The sequence below is a fragment of the Chiroxiphia lanceolata genome, chromosome 10, assembly GCF_009829145.1.
Source record: "Chiroxiphia lanceolata isolate bChiLan1 chromosome 10, bChiLan1.pri, whole genome shotgun sequence".
NCBI classification, from domain to species: Eukaryota; Metazoa; Chordata; class Aves; order Passeriformes; family Pipridae; genus Chiroxiphia; species Chiroxiphia lanceolata.
Genome location: NC_045646.1, coordinates 22,504,127 through 22,528,951, shown reverse-complemented (window position 1 = coordinate 22,528,951; position 24,825 = coordinate 22,504,127). Strand labels below are relative to the sequence as shown.

Below are 24,825 nucleotides of genomic sequence, written 5' to 3'. Positions count from 1 at the left end.
CCAGGGAAACCCCAAGACTTTCAAGGAACAGCTCACAGAGATGTGGCCCAGGAATGGAGCAGATTCTGGCCTCATCCAGCACAGCAGCACCTTTTTACTGCAGGCAAGAAGCACCACTTCCCCCCCCTGCATTTCTTATGGATTTAAATTCTATACAAATCATAATTATAAAACAACTTTTGATTGCTAACTGGCTTGGAGAGGTGAAACGAACCAAAGAAGCAGAATCATCCCAAATGTGCAGCACAGCTGAGGAAATCCGCTCTGGAAGGCAGGTAATGCTATTCCTGGTGGTACTGGGAACATCACAGGCACATCTTTGGTCTTAACAAGTCCATTTTTCCAGTTGAAGGGCTTTTGATATTCTAAAAAACCCACCAAAAGGTGACTGTGACACAGACACACTCGGGCACCCCCCTGGTGATGCAACACTCTGCTTGAGCATTAGCATATAATAAAAATTAGAAAAGGCATCACTGCTTTTCCTGTTTTTTCTTTTCACCTTTTTTTTTTTCCCTTTTCCTCTTTGTTTTGTTTTGTTTTCCTTCATTCCACTCACAAAAGATGCAGAGGATGTCTCCTTTTTTTTCAGGCCAGGTTCAAATGAGGGAGCTTGGTGTCTTGGTAAGTCATCCCAGGGACAGTGCTCCGTGCTGAGGAGGAGGATGTGAGGCAGGTAAGTGGTCACTCTGCTTTGTCCCGGTGTTTGTGAGAAGAAAGCCTGGAATTCTGGCTTTGCTGGCTTTGGCAGATGTGCTGATGTGAACTCACCAGAGCAGGGAAGGTGATTTTGGGACAGCAGCCGGAGGTGGAGTGAACAGTCACACTCCGCCCCACCACTATGGACAGGTTTCCCTTTTAAAACTCAAAAGTCCTTTATTTGCCAAAAAAAGAGAAGAAATTACGAAGTAAAAATACAAAGGTCAAACCATGCCAGCACAAAATGTCTCCAAAACTACTTTTACAAAGTATGAGAACCATTATTATTATTAAATGCTCAGTTTCCAAGCCCCTGCCCCAGTGCCACAGCCAGGAGAGGAGCACAGAAGGGGAAGCTCTGTTCATGTTTTCCTTACAGTAGCTCGTGCTGGTCACTGAGGTTCAGGGTTTTTTGCATAGCCCTGATCTAGAAACTCCAAATCCAGACTGTTAAAACCACACTTCCACGAGCCGTTTTTTAGCCTTTCAGGCTTATTTTGTTTCAGAAACTTAAGCCCAGTACCTTGTTAGAGCATCTCGAGGGAGCTCCCTTAAACCCTTCCTTCAGGAGCGCAGTGGAATCCCTTTGCTGTCCCTGTCTGTGCCACTCCCAGGCAGAGAGGAGCTGGGGCAGTGCCCGGGCTTTGCTCCCGGAGCTGGGATGCAGTGAGTGCCGCTGAGGGGTGGGAGGAAGGAAGCAACAATCCCGGTGGGACCGTGGCAGCAGCGACACTGAGCCGTGTCTGTGATCTCAGCACTGCACAGACACCACACGGGGGACACACGGTCCAAAGCAGGGGGTTTGTAAGGACAGAGGATGGAATTTTGCTGGACAGCAGCAGACCAGAGAGGACAAACAAGCACAAAGGGATTTTTATCAAGCAAATCTGAATTTACTCACTTTTCTGACCACTCCTAAGGAAACGGGTCCAGCTCAAAATAGAGCCCAGTGTGAACCGGGTTTGCAAGGAAAAAGGCAGGATCTGGCCTTAAAGGGCTGCAGCATCTCAAGTGGCACTGACAGGAGGCAGACTCAGAGCCAGGGGGGCTCCTCCAAGCCCTCAGGGCAGGGATTCCTTGGTTGCTTGGCTCCAGGAGCTGGCTGAGCCCTGAGGCTGCTGTGGGCACAAGCATCCTTGTCTTGACTATCCCAGAAAGAAAAGCTCAGAAGTAGGATGGGAGCTCCCAAATTTACCTCACCTAAATCCTGCAGAGTTTAATCCTCCATCCAGAGCAGCTGTGGACAGGGCTGAGTCCCAAACAGGGTGCAGGAGACCTTCTTTCCTAAAGCATCTGTGCCTACTGAGTTATATTTTCAAGTACATTGGTGACAGGGAATGGATTCCTGCTCCTGGAGTAAATAACTTAAAATTCCTGCAGGTTTTTGCACTGCCACCACAAAAAGAGTGACTTCTGTAATTTGTTCTAATATATAATGCAAAACATTTGCTGCAAATTGTTTTTTTTCCTGGATTAGCTTGTGTTGACCTACTAAGGAGCAGGAATTGGGTTTGGATTAACTCTGCTTTGCTGTAGCAGCAGTGAAGCTCTGTCTGTAGAAGAGAGGGCCTGAGTTTGGGGACCAAAGGGCTCAGCAGAGCAGCTACAAGCTCCTGGATCCACTTATTGAAGGCAACTGGGGAGTTTTACCAGGCTCCAGGCACTGAGTTCTCCAAAGAAAGGCACCGGTCCAGGCTGGTGTGGTGGGAGATGGATGGGTGGAGTTTAAGCCCCTCTGCAGAAGGAGGAAGAGCCTGAAGTGGTGGGTGACTGAGGCTGGAACACCCCAGTGCTGCTGGAGCTCAAAGCTGGTGACGCTGCAGGACCAGGGGGTTCCACTTGGGCCTAGAACAGGGTCAGGTTCTTCTTGTGCTTTGAGGAATCTTTGTCTTTGGAGAGATCTAAAAGGTTATCCAACTGAAAGGCCCCTCTGGGCCCTGGGAGTCAGGGAAGGGCTGAATTCCTGCTCCAGGTTCTTCCCAGTAAAAGGTGGATGGAGCTGGGTACAACCAACAGTTGTGGGACTTCCATCCTGTGGTCATTCCCCAGGTTCTGCTGCATTTGGGCCTTTGTGGAACGAGCCCCAGGAGGGTTTTCCCCTGCAGGTTCCAGTGATGGAGATGGATTCAAACCCACTGTGTGTTTGCTGCATTCCCAGAGGCTGCTCCTGCTCTGGTCAGTGCTCCCTGCTCACAGCTGGCATTATGGAATGCAAGTCACCCTGCAGGGCCTTTGCCAACAACCTGGGCATCCAAAAGTTTCTACACCCCAAGCCCAGGATCCTGGGGGGTATATGTGCCTCTGGATAAAACAGCAGCTTTGGTCAGGAAAAAGAACAGATCTCCAAGCCCAGTACAACTGAAAACTGGCTCTTGTTCAGATTTGGATCCTGAGGAAGCTCCTGACCCCAGCGAGGCATCAGCACATCCCACTGGACACTGGGAGGCAGGTGCTGGGCTCCAAAGGCTCCTGGACAAGCTGAGGCCACAGTGGAGTGATCAGCCCATGACTGATTTGGTGGTTAACTCCTGGAGGTACCACAGGTATCAGTGTTCCCTCATGCCAGTGTCTGTGGGGACACACAGGGGCTCTGCCACCTGGAGGGGCCTGCTGGGAGTGGGGATCCTGGGAATCCTGGAGGGATGCACACAGGAATTCTGCAGGGATGCACACAGGAATCCTGGCAGGGATGCACACAGGAATTCTGCAGGGATGGACACAGGAATTCTGCAGGGATGCACACAGGAGGCACAGCTGGATGCTCTCCAGGGAGGGAACAGGACACACAGTGCACACACACCAACCAAACACTGGGGCCCAACTCTGACAGTTACAATAAAATCTGCCAGCTGGGAAGGCAAGGCCCAGAACTGTTTGTGCATCCCTGGAACTGGTAAGAGGATGTTCTAATCCCCTGGGAACCAAAGACAGGCACTAGTTGACTGGGAGGCCCAGCTCCAGCAGTGGGTGCTGTCAGCAGAGACACCAGTTGGGATTCTGGGGGGAAGTCAGTTTAATTTTTTTGCACTTAAAGCAAAAATTCATTAGTTACAGCATTTCCTCTCTGACTCTGGGGCTTAATTCATGGGGAGAAAATAAATTTTTGGCAATTACACAGACTAACTCCTTTACTAGTTAAAAGGTTGGGTTGGTTTCTCTCTTCAGTATCTCAGCTGAGGCTCTGGGAGTAGGCTCCAGGTCACAGAAGGCTCTGGGGAGGAGGAGAACAGGGAATGGACGGTACTGGGGCACCCGAGGCACAGCAGTTTAACACACCAGCTCAACAGCAGATGTCCTTTTCTTTTGTAAATACTCTAAACCCCACCTGTACAAAGCAGAATTCTACAAAGACAAAACACTGGACAGAGGCAGATCATCTTATGCCCAGTAGAAATGTGAGCTGTACCTCCAGTTCTCAGGGAAATGTGCCATCGTGGAGGGCTTGAACTGTCCACAGGGGCACCAGGGAAATGTGTCCAGTACCACGTGGAGGAGCTCGTGGTTCAAATCACAGAGGGACTTCACTCTCCCTTCACGTTGCCTTCATTTCCAGGACATGAAGAACAAAAAGGACTTGATTGTGACTTGTGTTTTAAAAGATTTCTAGATGTAAATTGGAGTTCATTTGACAGCTCTTTTGTCACTCCTGGTGTAAAGTCAAGGGGACAGGGTGGCACAGGGCTGAACTGACTGTCAGTGCTGCATGCAGCTGGCACAGGCAGCCATTAGATGCTGGCATTTATTGCACATCTGGGGACATAACAGAATTCATCTAGAAATGAAACAAGGTGCCATCACCATTGGCAATGAGTGTGCACGAGAGCACATTGTAAAAAGCCTTTTTATAGAAATTACCTTATTGCAATTACACAGGGAGAGAAAAAGGGTTCTCAAGTTACAGTGTACAAATAAAGCACATTGTTCCAATGCTGGACTTAAGAAAACCCCCAAGTGCCTTGGGACTGAATGCTCTCCAGTTTGAAAGAGATTGGTTAAGTGTCTTCCACTTCTCTATGCTGAGAGATCTGAGAGAACTAGCTTGTCTGACTTGTCTCCAGTTTCAGGGGGAGATAAGACTTCATCTGTATCACAGTCTTCTTCACATGATCTGCAAAGACAAAAGGCGTGTCTTTAAAAGCTGTGTTTGGGATGTCAGGTAAGTTATTTCAGTGGCTAACAGACAGGAGCATGCAAGAGGTGAAGCTCGAGGAGGGTGTTCCTAAGGCACTGAGAACAGTGTGGGCAGTCCCTCTGAGAGCTGCCAGGGCTCTGTGCTTCCATCCATCCTCCTTTGGAACTTCCAGAACCAATTTTCACTGGTGTTCAGCAGGAGAAAATTTGAATCCAGTTTCAGTAACAATTGCCAGTGGCTCCCAGAGCCTTAACAGTTCAGTGCAGAAATAAAGTCAGGCCCCAGAGGAGGCTTGGCCTGCCCAGAAACACCTGGTGGGCAGAGCATCTTCTGGCTCAGGTGTGTTCTGACAGCACAGCACACCTGTGGCCATGCTGGGTGTCTGAGGTTTGATATCCAGGACTCGCATTCATGGCCTGAGGAGATTTGCTGTGAATTCCCAGCTCAGGCTCTTGGGTCCTGTGCCCTGCACACAGGTCACCACTCCGGGGCTCTCCGGGGCTCTCAGCCCATTCCCATCCCTGAGAAAGGATGTTTTTGGATGTTTCAGTCTCAGCACACTCCAGGTTAGTTTCTCAGCGCTCCCCAGAAAACAAAATTCTTCCTTTTGTTCTGAAAGCAACACTGCTCGTGAAGGAATTGCTGGAGCAGGTGTTCAATGGCCAGCACAGGAACAGCTCCAGTGCAGCTCTGGGCTGCAAAAGATGAACTCCTTTAATACCCCAGCATGGATGTGCCAAGAAGGAATTTTCTACCACTTCCTGTGGTGTTCCTGCCTTCACTAACCCAACCCTGGAGCCTGTCAGTGTGTCCTGCTGGGGGAGGATGCTGTGCTGAAGGTGGATGATCCCTGTGTGGTGAGGGGACACAGCAGAGAGACCTTCCCGGACAACATTTTCATCCACTCTTCCCAAAGAGAAGCACCTGCTTAGTAATTCTGCCACCTTCTGGATTCCTGTGTAAGTGGGAGAAGGGAAACAATGCTCTGGGTCCTACACCAGTGACTGTTCTGACCATGCAAGCCAGGTTGCCAGAAAATATGCAATTTGCCCACTTTTTGCTTCACTGGTCCCTGTGGGCAGGCCCTGCTTCCCCCACCCAGGAATGGACTGGGAATGTTTGGAGGTGCCTCAGCTTCTCTAATCACTCCTTGGTTTATGATGCAGCTGAGGAAAACTCTGTACTTCCATGTGAATACTGTTGTTCCTTTTGCACCTCCTTTTCCTTCAGCTTTACTGACTTCTGGTAGCTTTGTTCCTCCTTCTCCTGCACGTGGAACATGACCTCTTCCACAGATTCACACATTCACCAGCACTTGGAGCTCCATTATAAATTGTTTTCCATGTGCTTTTTGCTCCTGGACTAAACCTTCTCATGTCTGCTTCAAAAGGGGCTTCCCATTGCTCTTTCCCAGGTGAGTTCCTTTTCCACAGCACTGTTTTGCTCCTTAAGGCTCAACAGTGCCTGCCTTTCCCATCTTGGAATAAATGCCTTCCACCTTTATGGCCAAGAGGCATCCATGGGATGCTTTTCCACAGGATCAGCACTAAAGACAGTCACCTCCTGTCCTTCCAGGCCAGTTTCAGAACTCCACAGTCCCATAAAAAAAAATATGGGCTCGTGCAGTTAAACACCCATTCCTCAAGATTCAGCTCTAGCTTGTTCAGAGGAGGCAAATTACCCCAGGGAATTCTTTGCCCTTCCTTCTGGCAAACACACATTTTGGCTCTGGGTGGTTCAGGGATGTCCTTCATCCCCCTTTCCCGCCTTAACTCTGCAGGGTTCAGGGAAATGAGCAGCTGAGCCATCAGGTGACTTGAGGGAGACAGGGAGAATGGGCTGGGCTGCCTAAACCAGCACCATCTGATCCTCTGCCTCTGTCCCTCTCTCCACCTCTGGGATGCTCTGCCTTTTGCCCTGGCTCCTTGTTGCTCAGAGGAAGGGGATGTTTTCCTGTCAGCAGCTGATATTTCCCACCCTATGGAGAAAGATCTCTCTCCATGAGGGCAGCTGTGGTTTCCATGTCCATCAGCTGGCTGAGGCTGGTCTCTGTTACAGTGAACAAAACCATGCCCACTGCTGCCCCAGCCTGGCTAATCACACGTGGGATCCCACAGCATGGGACACAATCACCAAATCATCTGCAGGTGCTGAATGATGGTTGTTTTCCAATGTATTAATAAGACAAAGACCAGATTTCATGTTCTGCCAGCAAACTTAGCCAAAAATCTTCCATTCTCTCAGAGAGCTCATGAATTGTCTTGGTTTTGTCCCCGCTCCCTGTTTCTGTCACCCTCAAAGGACAGCACCAATAATGGATGTGTGAAAACTCAATGGCTGTTTCTGGCAAATTTGTCTGGGCATCCAGCTCTTTGTTTTTCCTTTCCCCTTCCTTTTTCCCTGCGTGGTCTGTTGCTATGCTCCACAAATGAGATCTAATCCTGCTGCCATGACTACAGAGCTTTTCAGGGGCTCTTAAAAGCAAGCAGCAAGGTTCTGCCATGCTCTTTACAGGAAGACACAGAGCTGCCTCAGACAAACTCCACACATCTGACATCACCTGCCGCTTTTCCTCTGGCTCTGGGGAGTCTGGGGAGTCATGGTCCTGCACAGCTTTAATGGCAGCCTCCTGTTCCCTTCTCTGTGCTGGGGACACAGGTGTTGCAGAGCAGCTGCAGGGAATGCAGCAATTCCATGTCCATCCTGCCTTCCCTCATCTGCCATTGTGGAGGCCACAGAAAGGCAGCTCAGAGGGGATGAGGGAACAGCCCATTGCTGTTTGGATGCACATCACAGGCAGGGAGGGAAACAGCTCTCAATGGCTCTGCAAATCTCTGTGGCTAATTAGTAGGTGCTACTGTTATCCCAAGCAATTCCCAGGGGGGGAAGTTTTGACAATGACGCAATCTTCTCAGTGCTCTCATGGCTCTGCAAGTGCTGTTCAAGGGATGCAATTAACATGATTAACATGAGGGAAGCACTCCTTGCACGTTTGTTATATAAACCTGGAGACTTCCAGAGAAATATTCTCAAGATACCAACCCAGACACAAATCAAAAAGGTGATTATATTGAGTTGCCATATATCTGCAGGAAGCCCTTGCACACAGAGAGATTCTGGAGCAACTGCTCTGCCTAAATTCACTGACTAAAGACAGCTGGTGTGTCTGTCCAGAATTTTACAGAAGGCAGAAAACTGAGTGTAGGTATTGCAGAAAACAAATGTATTAGAGAAAAAGTCTCAACAAACTTAGTCAATGAATGAAAACGTTGAAATACAGCTTATGGAGAGCACAGACTAACAGGCATAAAGTTTGGCAGAAAGTAAAATTATTTGACCAAAGAAAGTCTCTGGGAGGTGTAATAAATGTAACAGAGCTACAGCTTCTCATCTGTGACAGTGTGACACGGTCAACACATGGCCAAGACCAGCAAAACTCATTGGATAGATTTTTTTGTATGGTTGCCAAAAGAAAAAGGCTTTGTCCTTTCTCCCAGCTCTCTTCTTGGGTGTGCGGAGCTGATTCAAATCCACTTTTTAGTCCACTAATCCATTCCCTCTGCTGAAAGTGGCACCCACATGCTCCTCCCAGCCCCCAGCTGGGGGTGCAGTGTCCCTGGGCAGTGCCAGGCCGTGCTCACCCCTCCTGCAGCGGTTCATTCCCGGACTCCTCAGCCACCAGGATCTCGTACTCCTCGGCCGCGTACCTGTCCCAGTCCGAGGGCTCGGGGCCGTCACTGTCCACGTCCTGCAGAGATCACACAGCCAGGGACTGTCACAGCCAGGGACTGTCACACCTCCCTGCAGCTCTCACACACGTGCACAACAGCAATTCCAGCAACAGAAAGCAACTGGATAGAAAGAGCCACTCAAAAATGGCCTTAACTGAGAGACCCGCAATTACCTCGGAGTATTTGAATGTCAGCACATAAAGGACTATGAAAAAATACATCTTGCAGCCTGTAAGTTCTAAGACCTGAGCTGCCAACAAACTGCATCTGCTTCATCTCAGCAGGGCAATAACCACACACTTGCTTTGCCCTGGCTCAGCACACCCCGTGTCTGTGCACTTTGGAAGTGGCTGAAGAACCTGGGGGGTAAAATCTTTATTTTATTAAAATTAAATGTTACTTGTAACTGAACTTTAGAGGGACTCTTCACTGTTTGCTAAGTTCGGGCAACTTTGAGAGAAGATTACAGGATAACATCCCTATAAACATTTGGCCCTCTGCCAATTATTGTAAGATGGGGCTAATAAGTTATCCCCCAGCCCTACTTGACTGCTCTTATGATGATCCAGTTTAAACAAACAAACAAACAAACAGGGTGGTTCTGGCTTGGGATATATTTGAGCCTTGAATCATGGAACCACAAAGTTTCTCTTGGAGGTTATGTGGGAACAGCTGTGAGGGAACCAGAGTTGGTTTTGGCATCCCCTCCACTGTACTTTGAGCAGATAAGAGGCTTCTGGGAGATACTCAATAAGCTGCAGTCACATTTGGCTTCCCTGGCTGTGCAGGGGGAGCCACAAGTGAGGGCCTTCACACCAACAGCTGACAAAACTCAAGTCTTTGAACATCCCACGGTTTGTGGGGAGCAGCAGCTGCCAAATCCCAAAGCTACACCCTCCTCCTGTATTTTCTTTGCTTGGGAAGAGAGGATGATGAAGGACAGAGCAGCCAGGCTGAGAAGCAGGCAAAATCTGCAACATCCAAACCTTCCCTTTGGGCTGAGCCCCCTCTCAGCCTCTGACTCAGGGCAGCTCAGCAGGCTCTGGGCATTCTCCCTTCACCCTCACACTACACTGCCAGTGCTGGTGTCAGAGGGGCAGGGATGGCAACCACATCATGGAACAGCAGCAGAACTTGTGTGGGAAGGGACCCAGGAGGGCTCCAGTCCCAGCTCTGCTCAAACCAGGATTTGCTGTGAGGACAGATCAGGGGGCTCAAGGCTTTGTCCATCACATCTTGAAAACCTCCAAGAACAGAAGCTGCACAACCTCTCTGGGCAACCTGTCCCAGTGTTTGACCGGTCCACTTGTGAAACAATTGTTCTTATATTCAGTTGGATTTCCCCTACATCCAGGAGCACTCCAAGGATGGGTTTGAGAAAGACTGTATTTAGGAATAAAGGTGATTTATACCTTTTGCACTGCAAAGGGATCCCTCTGTTCATTGTCCAGGTATTTCTCTAAATTGAAGAAGGTGTTGAAGAACACATGAGCCATTCTGCACCTCTTCAGGTCTCGCAGGGTTACTCTTCCTACAGAAAAAGAACTCACATGATTGTGCTTCTGAGTTCTTACTTAGTGGGAGAATGGACTTTGTCAGTCTCAGTTTTAACATCAGCAGACTTCAGTATTACAAAATTTCTTCTCAACTCATTCAAGGATTTTAACATTATTCAATAAATGGGTGTGCTTATTAGGCTTAAATCTCACATACATAAGGAGGTCTCTGACATTCATGTGAGATGGGAAAGAATGTGAAAGAAAGTCCAGTTTCATAATTTAGACTGTCAGCACATCCCACAGCTGGAACACAAAAGATATGTTGCTCCAGTTCCAGCAAGTTAATTCACAGTGTCTCTTGTTTTAGTCTTTCAAGCCTCCTGATGGCACAGCCAGCCCTGTGCAGTGACTGTGCAGTGACTCCAACACAGGGCTGTACCTACAGACTGGTCACACAGGGACATCTCCTTCCCAATTCACCACTGATCAGAGAGGAGGAGAACTCTGATCAAGCAGGACTTACCTTCCCTCTCTGGCTTAACGAGGTCCAGCATCTGGCACAGCAGGTCCTGGAAGGGCAGGGGCTCTATGCCCATCACCTCCATGCGCTCACACTGCTCCTCGTAGAAATACTCCAGCTCATACATGGACAGCACTCCATCCCCATCCAGGTCCATGCATCTGAACCAGTACTCAATGCTGGCAAAGGAACAAGGACAGGGAGAGCTCAGCACTGCACTACAAATCCACCCAGATTGCAGCAGTGCACATTCCCCTTCTCCCATCCCCTAAGGCTCCTCTGCCCAAAAGCTGGCACAAACCCAGGGATGAAAATATCCTTTGGGAAGGGCCAGGGCACAGCCCAACACCCAAAGCACATCCTGGTGGTCTCCCAGGTGGTTTGTGAGCAGCACAGCCCTGCTCATGACCTGTTTCACCTGGCAGCTGTAACAGTGCCCACTGTGCTGAGCCCGAGGGGCTCACGCAGGTCAGGGTGTCCCTGCCCCGCCCAGCAGCAAGAATTGGCCAAATCCAGCCAAGTCTGAAACCAGGGCACTGGGGGACCCTGGTGAGGAACAAGGCAGGCACGGTGTGCTCTGCTTTGCTCTGCTCCTTTAGACAGAGGGCAGTGCTCCCAGGCAGCCCACCCTGCATGCCCCCACCTCTGGGTGCTCCAACCCTGCATTATGAATTCTTCTCATTCTTATGCAGAAGATTCCTTGTCCCAGTAATCACACACAGGCCTGGATGAGCTCTGGACAGCAGTCTCCCCCTGGCTCTACAAACCAGGCCATGGGCAGGTTTTACAAAGGGACACAGTGAAGGTTCCCCACAAACCCTTCCTGCACGCTCGGTACATGTGTGAAGGGAACGTGCCTCACCTCTGCCAGCTCCTCAGGGGTTCCACCCCAGAGCCAGTCCTTCATGGCACAGGGGAACCAAAGGCACTGATGACTACCAAGACATTTAACATTACAAGAAGACTCTGCTTATATACAATTTCTCTTCAAGAAAGGCAAATGATTTGATCAAGAGTTGACCATAAGTTGCTTTCCTCCTAATGGAACCCAAGCTGCTGTCTCTTGGACAGAGTGGTAGGTCACAGAAGTTTCTGTATCTTCTGTGCTCATCTCAGTACTTTCACCAGACACAAAAATCAGTCAGACCTTGTAGCACTCCTTTTGTCCTCCTCTGAAATCAGGAGCCACACAAAATCCGCATAACTCATCCTGCCTTCCTTCTGAACCTCAGTGCCTCTGGAACACACAGCAGGAAAACAGTGTTAAAACCCACAAGGCTCCTAAATACTCACAGTGTCAGCAAACATATTTTTCAAAAGTCCCAAATCATCAGTGAGAGAAAATGGGGCATCACCACCCATTCAGCCTGTGCCCCCTGCACCTCCAGCACCAGGCACAGCGTTTGCTGTCACTGCAGAGCTGAGGCTCATCTACCATACCCCCTCCCACTGCAAGGGCTGGGCTCTTTCACCTTCCAGAGACTTTCCAGCAGTGCTCTCCAGCTATCCCTGTGCCATATAGCCCAGCTGTGTCCACCTATCCCATCCTACAGGATTTTGTAATTTGTTTTCTTAAGATACCCAGAAGTCTCTCTCCATTTTCAGGCAGCTCCAGCTGGAGCACCCTATTGGAAACCATTCTGATCAGTGGGGGTTTCTGAGAGTAACCTGCATGTCTAAGCAGCCTCACAGGAATTCCCTTCCCCAAGCAGGAATTCCCTTCCCTTCCCATCCCAGTCCCCCTCACCTCACCACAGCGCCACTGAATATTCGCTCAATTATCCTGTTGGATAAAGCTGGAAACAGAGAAAACATGGAGAAAATGAAGCCACAGGTCAGAGGAATAACTGCAATCAGTTGTTTATGCTGAATCTACACAAAGCCATTTCCCATTGCCAACAGAATGCTCTGCCTGTACTGCCTGTCTGACTTCTCTCTGTTCAGCAGCATTTTATAAAAACCAAGGACAATTCTCCCAGTGGGTCTGCCTCTGTATGCTCCAAAACACCACACTGTCCCACGAAAATGGCAACTTTTATCTGGATCCTTGGACAAGGGCAGTTACTTCTGCTCTGCTGAAGAAGGATTTGTCACATAAGCAACCCTACTGGTAGCGGGAGACTATTTCAGTGTGTCCTGCACTAGAAGTTCAGTTACCAGGCCAAAATAACACACCAAATGCTACAAAACATTTCTCAGCAGAGCACAGGCTGTGGTAACCCCCAAACCTCCTGTGCAACAAATCTTCCCCCCCACACTCCAGCCTCCCAGCAAGGACCAAATGTCCCCTGTCACCTCTCCATCCTCACCCTGCCCAGCCCTATGAACACCACTCCTGGCCCTGGGACTGCCACACTCACCCAGAGCCCCCATGGCCTTCCACAAACACCTGCACTTGAAATACAGGGGCTTCTTAGCCGTTTGTGCATTTGTATTCCATTAATTTATCCATAGTCCTTGAACCCTTGAAAACTCCTCAGCTTGTGGAAAGGAGGTTCCACACTGAACTCAGGAGATGTTCTCCTGAATTTCCCCCAAGCTTCACTGGACTCTGGAATTTCTCTCATTGCACTTCAGCAATCTTGGAAGTCCACATGGGTTTGTCCTTTTTGTCCCTACTTCCAAGTTCCTGCAAACCCCTCAGCAAATGATAAGCACGTTTCAGGGCATTATTGTAGCTTGTCCTTCTGGCAGTGGCCCACATGTGAACAGAAGCTCCACCTGAAGCTACTCATGCACAAAATAGTGTGTACTGCAGTTCTCTGTGTCTGAGCCCCTGCAACTCACTCTCTAAATCAGCATTTACTTAAGAGATGGATGGCTCCATTTAAACTTTTTTTGAGGTATCAAACTGACCACATCAAAGGCAGGCTTTACTCTTGAGTGGGAACATTGTACTTCCAGCAGTGCCCCTGGTCCCAGCACAGCCTGCAGGCACCATACCTTGGTCACTGTACCGAGCCAGGTCCTTCTGGCTGATGTAAAGGTCATGGTCAGTGTCCAGCTCCCAGAATTTACAGTAAATCACATAGAAGTGCTCATAGGAGAAATAGTCTGTGATCTGATTTATGTCATCCTCTTCTTCCAAGAGAGCGAGGGTCTGAAAGAGCACAAACGAAGTGGGAAGTTAAGCCCAGAGAAGAGGCAGCTCTGCAGTTGAAGTGCTGCAGGCTGGAGGAAGCTGGGTGAACACAGTTCTGAGAGCCAAACTCCACACAGCCTTTCTGCCCAAAAGATTCCCACTGTTTTAGCCAAGTCCTTCACCCTCCAGCCTGAAGACTTTCTGGCTCTTTAGGCTGGGCTGGACACAAGCAGCCTTAGACAGTTTTAAGCTGGTGCTCTTTTGGATTAAACATGCAGAGGACAGAGATCCAAATGCTGCCATAAGGGCACAGCAGGGACTGGAACAAGACCTCAGCTCCATTTGTTCTCCTGGGGGATCAGCTCCTGGGGTGAGGACCAGCTGTCAGAGGGCTGGGAGGCAGGAGATGGGCTGTCCTGCCCCTGGCACTGCAGCAGCTCCTCCTGGCTGCCTGGGAGCCACTTCACAGGGTGCCCTGCTGTCCTTCCTGCCCGGCCAGACCACGGAGGCTGCTCCACGCAGCTCCAGACCTGGTGCTGGTCCCCCCCTGACCTTCTCTCAGTGCCCTCTTGGCCACTGCAGTCCCTGCTGCTCTCAGCTCAGCTCTGACCCAGCTCCTCCAGCAGCCCCAGTGCTCTCCCTGTCCTGCTCCAGGCCCAGCTCCCTCCCCACAGCCACGGGAACGTGGACAGTGCATCCTGGATCTCCTTCACGCAGAAACCAACGTACTTGCAAGAAGTTGCTTTTCCTCAGCTCTGTCAGAGTGATCTTCCCAGACCAGGAGCGGTTCACGGTGTAGAATATTCTCTGTATAACCTGCAACACACAAACAGTGCTCTTGAAATCAGCTCCTGAAACACCCCACTCTGGGAATTTAAACACTAACTTTGTTTATTCACTCAGCCTAAGAACACTTCTTTTTGCAAACTGCTTGGTGATCTTTTTTGTCTTAATTCACTACACAGCCTAAAAGTAACATTTGCTTCTGAAACAGTATTGCCCATTTCCACTCTGCAAACACTTTCACTGCTCTTAATTCACCTCTTTGGGCATGCAGATTAATTATTTACGGCAGGAACATGTTCAGAGTGCTGATGGATCACTTTCAAACCGAGCTCAGCAGGTTTTAGGGGCTGCAGTTTGCATGGATCTCAAATGAAACAGGGTTCTAGGTTCAGGTACTAGGAAAAGAAAATGCCAGGACTTCTGATTCCTGCAGAAGAAGGAAGAGTGTAAATGAGAGGCACAGCTGATGTCTGAGCTGTTGTGCCTGTAACAATGCCTCATGTTCCAGGGGCTCCCTGAAAGTGAGCAACAGGGATTATCTGTCTGCATTTATCCAGGGGAGCTGTGAACCTCATTTGTCTCCTTTCCTGATCTCCCTCTGGTGAAAGGGAGTGAAAACCACGGGGGATGCACAGAGCCCTGAGGGACCAAAGGAAACAGCTCAGGGTATGAGACTGAGCACACTCCCAAGCACCTCAAAAAGCTGAGCCCTTCCTAATCTGCTCCTTGTCACCTTGTCAAGGATCATCACAAAGTAGGGAAGCACAGGCAAGAATAAACATACAGAGCAAACAACAACAAGTAAACATCCCAGCATGAGAAATGAGAAATAGAACTAACACGGCTCAGCACTGAAATCTAGGGAAGATAATTCTTGTTGACCAAACCCAATACAAACCTTTGATGTCTCTGAAATGTTGACATATTATCCTAAAATTTTGGTAAACTTCAGTGCATCCTATTCCAACACAAAAATTAACTTTACACAACAATATGGACATTACAGGGATTAATCCAGCTATGGATTAAATGAAAGGAGGTGGGTTTGTCTCTTAGCTAGAACTAGTTTCAAGTGGGCAGCCACCACCGAAGGGCCGTGCTTGGGCTCAGTCACACAAGTGCTGCTTCTTAGTCCAGAACAGATCTGGAACCAAGTATGACAGCCTGCTTTGGGATACACAGATCAGTGAGGCAGTAAATGCTGATGGCACACAATTTTGAGAGCAACAAGAATGATTCAAGGATTGAAAATGTATCCTGAAGAGAGAGAATTAACAGACTCAGCTGAATATGACACCTACTGGTAACACTGCAGGCTCTTCATCACTCCAGGCCTCGAAGGTGGATGTCCTTCTAAAGTTGGGTGTCAGATCAATTAAAACCAAACACAGAACAGATCTATCCCAACTGCAGCAATCACTGAGCACTGTTCTGTGGCCTGTGTCAGAGGTCACACTAGGTAATCACAATGATCCTTTCTGGTCTTAAGCGCAATGAAAAAGCTCTGTGTTTGTTCCTTTAATGCCTCTGGCAGCCACTGCCATTCTGGAGTCTATTTTTGGACTTTGTTTGGCTTTTGCTTTCCAGTTGCACAAGAGCTCAGAGACTGGAGTGGGTCTCACCTCGTCCATAACCTGTTATCACACCTGACAGCTCTGTACTGGCTCCTAAAGATACAGGGTGTTCACACCATTCCAGGGACTCACAACCAGCAGCCCCACCCCACACCAGGGATTCTTCTCCTCTGCCTGCAGGGTAATAAAGGACAACAAACTATTCCCATCTGAGACACATTAAGAAACTGCTCATCCATCAGACCACGTCCATCAGACCACATGTCCATCAGACAAAGATGTTCCATCTGCTCCCTCCTCACCGAGCTGTAAAAATAAGGCACTCACAGGTAAAATGGGATCCATTTTCATCTCTTTTACCATGTCCAGTCACTCAGTGCAGGTTTTATTATTCAAATAACGGTCCAGTTGCAATGGACAGTAGTACACAGTATATATATCAGAATAAAAATCTCAATAGTTCTGTATTTTTTTTCCAGGTTGGGAAAACCAAGCTGTCAAAAAAAAAAAAAAAAAGCATTTGGGGAACAGCCCAGACCATAATCACCCAGCCTGACATGATTTGCAGTATTTAAGACACGTTTGTCACTTTTGTCTTACTGAAAGCCATAACTGGCTTTGTTTTTCCCAACATGGAAGATTGTTTATTTTGAATTCAGTACATAATCATAGACTCCTGGAATATCTTGAGTGGGAAGGGACCACCAGGATCATCAAGTCCAACTCCTGATAAGCCTTTGCAAGGAGGAGCCCCTTTCTATTTGCCCATTATCCTCATGTAATCGACCTCCAGGACCCAAACCATTGACAGATGAGTTCCAGTCCTTTCCCCAGTCTTCCCACAGAAGAACACAAGCGACACCACTTCTGGAAAACTCCACAAAGCTTTATTACCCCCTCCATCCTCCCCTTACACATTCCCATGGTCCCACTGCACAAGCTGAAGCACTTTTCCACAAGCACTGTGTTTTAGGCTGCTTTAAGCTGACAGCTGTCCAACATGCAGTGCTAACTCTGAGCCTGGGCTGAATGTTCTGGTAGAAGTCACACTTTAAAGCTTTACAACAAATGCCACATGTTATTCTGCACCATCTTCACCAGCCTCAGGAGTTGGTCTCTGTGGAAACAAACACAACTAATTTAGTAACACAATGGCTCACAGATATAGATAAAATTCTAGCCTGGGGCATCCAAAAGGCACCTTTACAAGGTGCTGAGGTGAGAATTGAAAGGTGCATACACATCTTACCCATTCTGACTGTGAGCTCACTCTCCAGGTGATTTCAACCCAGTGATGCTGTATCCAACCATGAACACAAAGCCATGTCTCCTTACAGGCCTCATCTGTAACAAAAATAAACTGTAATTCTTGCACTGGCAGCAAACACAGCATTCGGTCACTGTAGGTAAGTATAAGGCACTCTACCTTGAAGCAATCAAAATGATCCAAGTAGTCTCAAAATCCAAGGGCAAAGCTGTCTCCTTCATTACCTCCTGGTGGAAATACTGGATTTTGTAACATTAAAGAGAGAAGTGCCAGACTGTCTGTGAAAGGAGAGGTGAGATATATGAACTCCCACTGCTGCAGAGGGCCAAGTGCTGCCACTGCAGGAGGGCACAGCCTGCCCTGCCAGCCTGCCCTGCCTCTCCTGACCCTGCTCCAGCCAGGGAGAGCCTGGCTGTCAGCACAGGCACCCCAAGCACGAGGAGGCTGAAGGACAGCTCACCTTGGTCAGGTTTGCTGCTGCACAGCCCTGGCCTCAGCCACAAGCACCACCTGCCCTGGCTGCACTTCTGTCCCAGGAGTGCAAACACTCAGTGCTAAAGGCTCTGACTGCAGCAGGAGAGCACTGTGGGGACACGAGCAGGGGCAGGGAGCACAGAGGAGCTCCGTGGACTCATAGGGGTCTGGTTCTGTGACTGCTTTATGGTGGGGACAGAGGTGGTACCCGGGCACCAGAGAAGTTGTGCAGAAGGAAAGAGGAAGAAAAAGGTGGTGCCCTTTAGTAGGAGCCTGCACTTCAGTTTTCTTGAAGTGGAACCTCAGCTTCACACAGCTGGTCTCTCAGACCACAACCCATGAGGTCCAGAAAGTGCAGTGAGGGTGATCATGTGGCAGATTACCCTACAAAGACATTTGTTTCTTGCCTGAAAAATACAGAAAGAGTGTGTGACTTAAGAGGAACCCGTGAAGGCAGAGCACAGAGCTGCCTTTGTCAGCACCCAACAGGCAGCACCAGGACAATCACACGTGACATCCTGAGCTGTTGATACTGCAGTCAGAAAACAACACTAGTGTGACCTCAAACCTTTCAGCTCTCACCCCTCTGCACCTTGAACACCAAATACCAGAGTACATGTGCCACAGGCACTTTGCACACTCACCCACTCCTGTGCCTCCATAATTCCCTGGCCACTGCTCTGCCTGTGCTGGACAGTCACTGTGCTTTATGTACCCTGCTCCATGGGGAGCATGTTCATCACACACTGGTGTTCACCGTCATGTTCAAGTGCATCTAAAACATTCACAATTGGTTCCCTTCACACACCTCCATAAAACATTAGTGTGACAGTTCAGGGTTTGCCCAGGGAAAGTGTCTTTCTGCCATCTGCTCCTGACAGGAAAGGCCCAAGCCTGTGTGTGCCAGTGACCTCCCAGCTGCCTGCGTGGTGCAGCTGGTCCCAGGCAGGCCCTGGCAAACAAACAGGAGAAACCTTCAGCCCTGAGCCCTGCTGGGCTGCAGCTCCCACCAGGTCTGTCATTCTCTGAATTTGTTACTGCTGCACACATAAAACATCCTCACATTTATACCTTTTCTCCAGATTCATGCCCGACATGAGACAAGCTCAAAAAGAGTCCAAACTTACTCAGCCTAAGTGCTGACTGCAGCCTTGGAACAAAGCTACAGAACAAACCCCAGGCACAAGAGCTGGGAGGCAAAGAAAGCCCAGGCAAGCCTTCTGGCAAGAGGAGAGGTGGATGGCAGATCCCTGTGTGCAATGGATGCTTTCTAGCAGGAACAATCCCAGGTTCTCCATGCCCAAGTGACAGAAACCTTCCTACAGGCAGCCTTCCATGTCTCAGCAGCCCAGCACAACTCAGGGTGACTTAGCAACTCTCAGAGACCAAAGAACCTCCTTTCTCTTCATCAGGACAAAAAAGATGTTTTTATAGATTTGCTTAAGACCAGAAAGAATCATTATTAACCTTTTCAATAACCTCTTGTACACACAAGCAGGTTGGTTCTTCCTCTGGAAGCAGTTCCTAAAATACCTCGTTGCCAGACGTATTAAAAACGCCTATTTTTTTTAAAATAACTGAAGGGTTTGCTGACAGGAACAGTGAGAGGTCCCAAAGGGAGGGTTGGCACAGTGATCCCAGGGGATCCAAGCAGGCAGCCTACCGTGGTGATGTACCGGGAATGGAACTCCGGGGCATCCTTCAGGAACGTCAGGCCAGGGTGAGTTTCCACCACATCCTGCAAGATAGAAGGAAGCCAAATGAAACAGGTTTTCTTCTCCTTATAATGTTGAGAAGTTACTGGGTTTCACAAACCAGTACTTTCGCTTACTCTTGAAACTGCATTTGCAGCATTAACAATAAAAGTGAAATGACATTTTTTAATCTATAAGTGAACCTTCTAGAATTACAAGTATAATACATTTTCTGAGCAATACGCACCTGTTGGGCCATTTTGATTTACTTAAGGACAGAAAAACAAAGGAAGAGAGTTAGTGAGTAGATGAAAACTCATTTTCATTGATGAGACAAAAATCAGTTAGTTGACCATGCAACTATCTCCTCTCCAAGACCTCTTTTTATCTCCATTCATTGAAGATACCAACATTTGTTAGAGCTAGGTCTCAGAAATGCACATTCCTTGAGAAAAATCACATTTTATGTCCTTCACAACAGTGAAAGCTCTGTGAGCCTCAGAATGCTCATAGAGAGTAGTGCTTTTCCAAAATTTACTTGAAGTACCTGTGGAGGTGCCTCTTTCTCAAGGCAAGTGAACTACTGGCCCACGGTGCCAAATCTGGAGAAACTGCTCAGATCCTGACTGGATCAGTTCAGGTCCTGCATGAACCAATGTCTGTGTAATTCCCACCTGTCTGACTCCTCTACCCTGTAAGAGTGTTGCAGGTTTTGCTCTGCCTGTTCCCTGCCATGGTGCCCTCAGGGGTGTGACGTGACCAGATTTTGGGCAGTGTTAACACCACGGCTGATGGGATGGGGTAAGATGGTGTAACTGTGCTTGCCTGACTGACAAACAGGACTGGTCACACCTTGGATTGCAGCAGGAGCTGAGAGGCAGAGCTGCAACCAGCCAGGAAAGGCAGGGTGTGCCCAGTGGGGAAAAGATGAAGACAAAATTTACCCACCACACCCCCACTTTTGTCTGAGAGGCAGAAACATCCAATGCAGACACACAACCTTTCCCCAAAGCAGCATCTCCACAGAGGTTTTGCCTGGAGGGAAGTCCAGTGGGAGAAATGCAGGGATATGTGGAAAAGACTGGAAAAAGTAGCAACAGAGGATCAGAGCAGGAGATGGATCTGATTTATAGAGAAACTATAAAGAAGCCTTAAAGCTACCCAGAGCCTGCCTAAATAGCCACAAATAATTAAAAAATGATGCTGTTAAAAGTGTCACGTGAATGAAAAGAAAAAAAAAAAAAGAAATTAAATTAGGATGCACAGATTAAGCCTGAATATTAGAGAAAAAATAAGCAGTGAGACTTGTGCACCAGCAAGTTGAGAGGCATATACAGAACACTTGGAAGTGTGGGAATTTTGCCAAGATTTCTACATTATACTGTATCTGGTAGCCTTGCTAGACAAATTCTGTATAACTGTCTTGCCAAGCAACTTTTACAACTTTTCTAATATGCATTTATGTTGTGCTTGAGCATCAACAGCACCATGCATTTTCCCCAATACCCAAGTGGGGCAGATTTCAGCCTGGTTACCAGGCACTGATAAACATGAATCCTGACAAGACACAAGAAACCACACAAAGCTTTGACAATCCTTCAGCAAGATTTACAGTTGGGTGGCATTTAAGCAAGACAGCCCACTTGAAATGCTTATTTCTTTTTCACTCCAAAATAAAGCCCACCCAGGTGCTGTTCAAACCAAAGCTCTGCTTGCCCTTGGTAAACACTTAAGGACAAGAAAATAAAGAAGCTGCAAAATGGAGGTGGCTGTGTCCCCACCCCTTCCCCGTACCTGGAGCAGTGGGATGAAGTCCTCCTGCTGTAGGTAGTCACAGCCAGGCTTGGCCAGGAGGGATGTGAACCTGGAAGCATCATCGTGGCAGTTCTGCAGGACTCTGTGGGAGAGGTGAGGAGTCACCCCAAGCCCCTTCCCCTCAGCACAGCCCCAGAGCACAGGTGGAGCAGGAGATGCCCCAGTACTCCCCTCAGGCAATACCCACACCCCAAGTCAGGCAGGAGCTCACCTCACACTACCAGCACTCCCTCCAACACCTTTCAACAGCACCAAGGTACCCAGAGGAGGTTTTTCTCCATGTTTTAACACTGCTGTGGCAAAACAGGTTTCTTACTGGAGGCTGTTCTTGTTTTGATTCTGCAGCTACTCAGTGAGTAACCTGACTTTTCCAAATGCTGTCCACTCACTGCTCTCACTGGAGTCAACAGCACCAACCCCCTGGGATGCCCTGAGACACCCTCCCCAGTGCAACCCTTTCCTAGAGCTCAATATTTGAGGGCATTGCCAAACCACAGCGACTGAATATTCACCCAGAAAAATCACTTCTCAGAAGGACAAAGAACCTCCCTTGTTAGTTGGGCCCATGTGGCTGCTGTGCTCTGCAGTGATGGAGAGCAGCACAAGGGAAGCTTTAGCAGGACTCAGGATTCAGAGAAGCCTGCAAACTCATTCCTTAGGTTGACAGTTTGCATCTGACACATCAGTTCGTGGCTCTGCTTTCTTCTAATGCAAAATACTGCTGGTCAAAGGTATCACAGTTACTTAATTCACTCCAAACAGAAAAACTCATGAAAAGAGCAACTCCATGACATTTACCAAATACTGGATATATCAAACACTTAGTTGTTCACATGGTATATGGGAAACAATAAATTACTCAGAAAATCACCCTGGTTTTTTTAATAACCGTGAAAATACAAATGCACTGTTAGTTATTTACTGTGATTAGTCACCACCTCCCTCTCCTGAAAGTGTACAAACACAACACTGAACTGCAGAGAACTCACTGGAACTTGTTTCCTGCTAATTCTGGCCTCCTTGCTCTACGAAAAGCAGTCTTTACAACAAAAGAAAAAAAAAGAAAAAAAAGGCTTTTTTTAAATAAGCGAGAAAAGATTAGATCTAGCAATCCTTTGGCTGCACATTCATATCATGGTAACTGTCAACTGACAGATACATCCTAAATCAGCTGCAGAAAAACGTGCTAATGTTTTAGCTTAAAAAAATCTGGCACACAAAGAAGAATCCCAAGGCCATGTTTTAGCCACAAACTAAACGATCTGACACTCAGGAGCATTTTCTGTTCAGCAATTACTATAGACTTGAGGAGATCAGTGAGCATGCAGCATTTTGAAAGCCAGGTCACCTACTAAGGTGCTTGAAAACAGGCTTCAGCAACAGAAGATACCTGTTTTAGAGCTACACCTGTGCTCACAGAGCTCAGCCCAGCTGTACCAAGACCATTATATTTCTTCTGCCTTGCACGTTTCCAGTAAAGATTTTGTAAATGGCAAAGGGAAGAGGAGGGGAAAAAGGTTTTCCTAAAATGAGCAATTTAAGTGAGAAAAGCATAGAAAGCTTGGCTTGGAAAAGGGGTGGCTAAAAGGATACAGAAGAGGGACATGACCACAGTCTGCAAATATCTGAAGGATGTGAAAATCAGAGGAGTGAAAATATGTGGTATCATACATGAGGGATTAATTAGGAGTAATTGGAGGAACCTAAGGAAGGAAATATATTGTCTGTGTCAAGACAAACATAGTGATCACAGTCACCCCTCACATTTTTGCACTTTTGCCAGGGTAACTAGAAGCTGTTTTGACAACATCATCATAGGAAATACTTTGGGAATTCAGGGTTAAAGGCTACTGCAAAAATCTGAAGAGGAACCATTAAGTAAAAAATTAGAACTCTCTCTGGAGAGGAGATGGAGATGGTGTTCAGGTGTTTCACAAAGCAGACTAAAGCCTGAATTGCCCTGGGGGGAAAGGAAAGTGTGTTCCATGTCACACCTCCACTCCCAGTACATCCAGAACTCTCATTTCCAAGGGCAGACATGGCAGTGGGATGTGCAAGGGACTGTCAAACCCCATGGATTTTTATGCTTGAGGAAGGTGGGAACTATTAAAGCTCCCAGAGTATCCACTTGTATGATGATGCTTTATTTTATATTCCTTCTTCCTGTCCTGGAACACCATCACCTACCTCCTCTCCCAATTCCCAAATGGCCCTCCCTTGGTGCTCCAGTGTAGCAGCAATGAGGCCCATGATCAACACACCCAAAATCCACTGACACCTATCAGCTATCTCAGAAGAGCTGGCATATTCCTGGGGAGCATGTTGGGATATTTTATATGCCAGCTAGAACCAAACAACTTATCATCTATACAATTGCTTACAAGTCTGTTGATGCCACATGGAAACAAGTGTTCAGAGAGTTTCAGGGAAGAAAACTGAAGCTGATGGAGATTTTCAGCCATTTAAAGAAGAGACAATGATTTGAAAATTCAGGTAGAAAATAAGTAAGGGGAAAAAAATAAAAAGACTTCTGTGGCAGGCTGCTCTCTTTTTCCAGGAGGAGAATTTGGCATTGCTGTACTCACTTTCTCCACATGGACACAAAGGAGTGCACAGATACCCCTCCTGTCCTCTCTCCTCCTGATGCACTGAACAGAGGTGCTTTCCAGTAGAGTGGGCAGCCACAGACCTGTAAGGAAACACCAGGATAAAGAGGAATATAAGAGCAGTCCCAAGAGGAGCCTGCCTGTTTACACACCAAACTCACCATCAAGGCTTGACATGAGGGAAATAAGGTGGCAGTGGCTTTCTGACTGACCTGTGTGCCATCTGCTGTGTGCCAGGGTTGAGAATTCACCAGTAACTTTCTACTTGGTGCCTTTTTAGGCGGCTGGGAAAAGGATCAGGGACTATCAAGGTCTTAAACTTTGTCTTAGACTGAGCTGTTCAGCAAAATTCCCTACCAAGTGCAATGGAGGGAGAGACAGGCACCTCCTGCCACTCACAGCAGCTCCCTCACAGACCTACCTGACCCATTCCCTTATGGGCTCACTTCTCACTGGCAGCCAGGGAACCTCAGTTCCAATGAGAGACAATCAATGGTTAAATGCCTGGAGGTGAAGTAATTCCCATCCCATGGTTTTCAGTGCAGTGCCTGCCACCCAGCCCAGCCCCTTTTCCCAACACTGCTGGATCTCAGCAGGGTAACACAAATGGGAATGAACAAATGGAAAGAGGTTGATTCCAGCAAAAGGACTCCCTGAACAGCATTTCTGACCCAGGCTCTGCAGAGGCTGCTGCTCTCAGAATGGCCATCAGTGAGAGCTCAGGCATTCTGGACTCTCCAGGGCCTCAGCAAAGGCTTGAGAATGGTGCCAAACAGCTGCTCAGACCATCAGGCATCTCCTCTTCTCCACAGAGACCTTCCCAGCCAGTGTCCTGACTCCAGACAGGCATCAGAACTTCCACAGAACACTGGCCTTGCAGGGAGTGCAACTGGCTCTGGCCAGGCACAGGGAAGGAGGATATCACAGCAAATGCAAGGAGGAGTAT

General features: G+C 48.1%; 1 protein-coding gene across 3 annotated transcripts in view; it reads right to left on the bottom strand.

Moving 5' to 3' along the window:
• Positions 1–854: 854 nt before the first annotated feature.
• PPP2R3A (protein phosphatase 2 regulatory subunit B''alpha) overlaps positions 855–24,825 on the bottom strand; it is a 54,137-nt gene continuing 30,166 nt past the window's right edge. For all 3 annotated transcript variants that reach the window (XM_032697292.1, XM_032697293.1, XM_032697294.1), the window contains 11 exons: positions 23,859–23,962; positions 21,253–21,355; positions 19,428–19,502; positions 14,393–14,479; positions 13,525–13,681; positions 12,329–12,377; positions 11,729–11,818; positions 10,585–10,760; positions 9,975–10,093; positions 8,473–8,579; positions 855–4,807 (listed from right to left, as the gene is read on the bottom strand). In XM_032697292.1, coding sequence (XP_032553183.1) covers positions 4,711–4,807; positions 8,473–8,579; positions 9,975–10,093; positions 10,585–10,760; positions 11,729–11,818; positions 12,329–12,377; positions 13,525–13,681; positions 14,393–14,479; positions 19,428–19,502; positions 21,253–21,355; positions 23,859–23,962 — 1,164 coding nt within the window. In that variant the 3' untranslated portion in view covers positions 855–4,710. The remainder of the gene's footprint in view (positions 4,808–8,472; positions 8,580–9,974; positions 10,094–10,584; positions 10,761–11,728; positions 11,819–12,328; positions 12,378–13,524; positions 13,682–14,392; positions 14,480–19,427; positions 19,503–21,252; positions 21,356–23,858; positions 23,963–24,825) is intronic.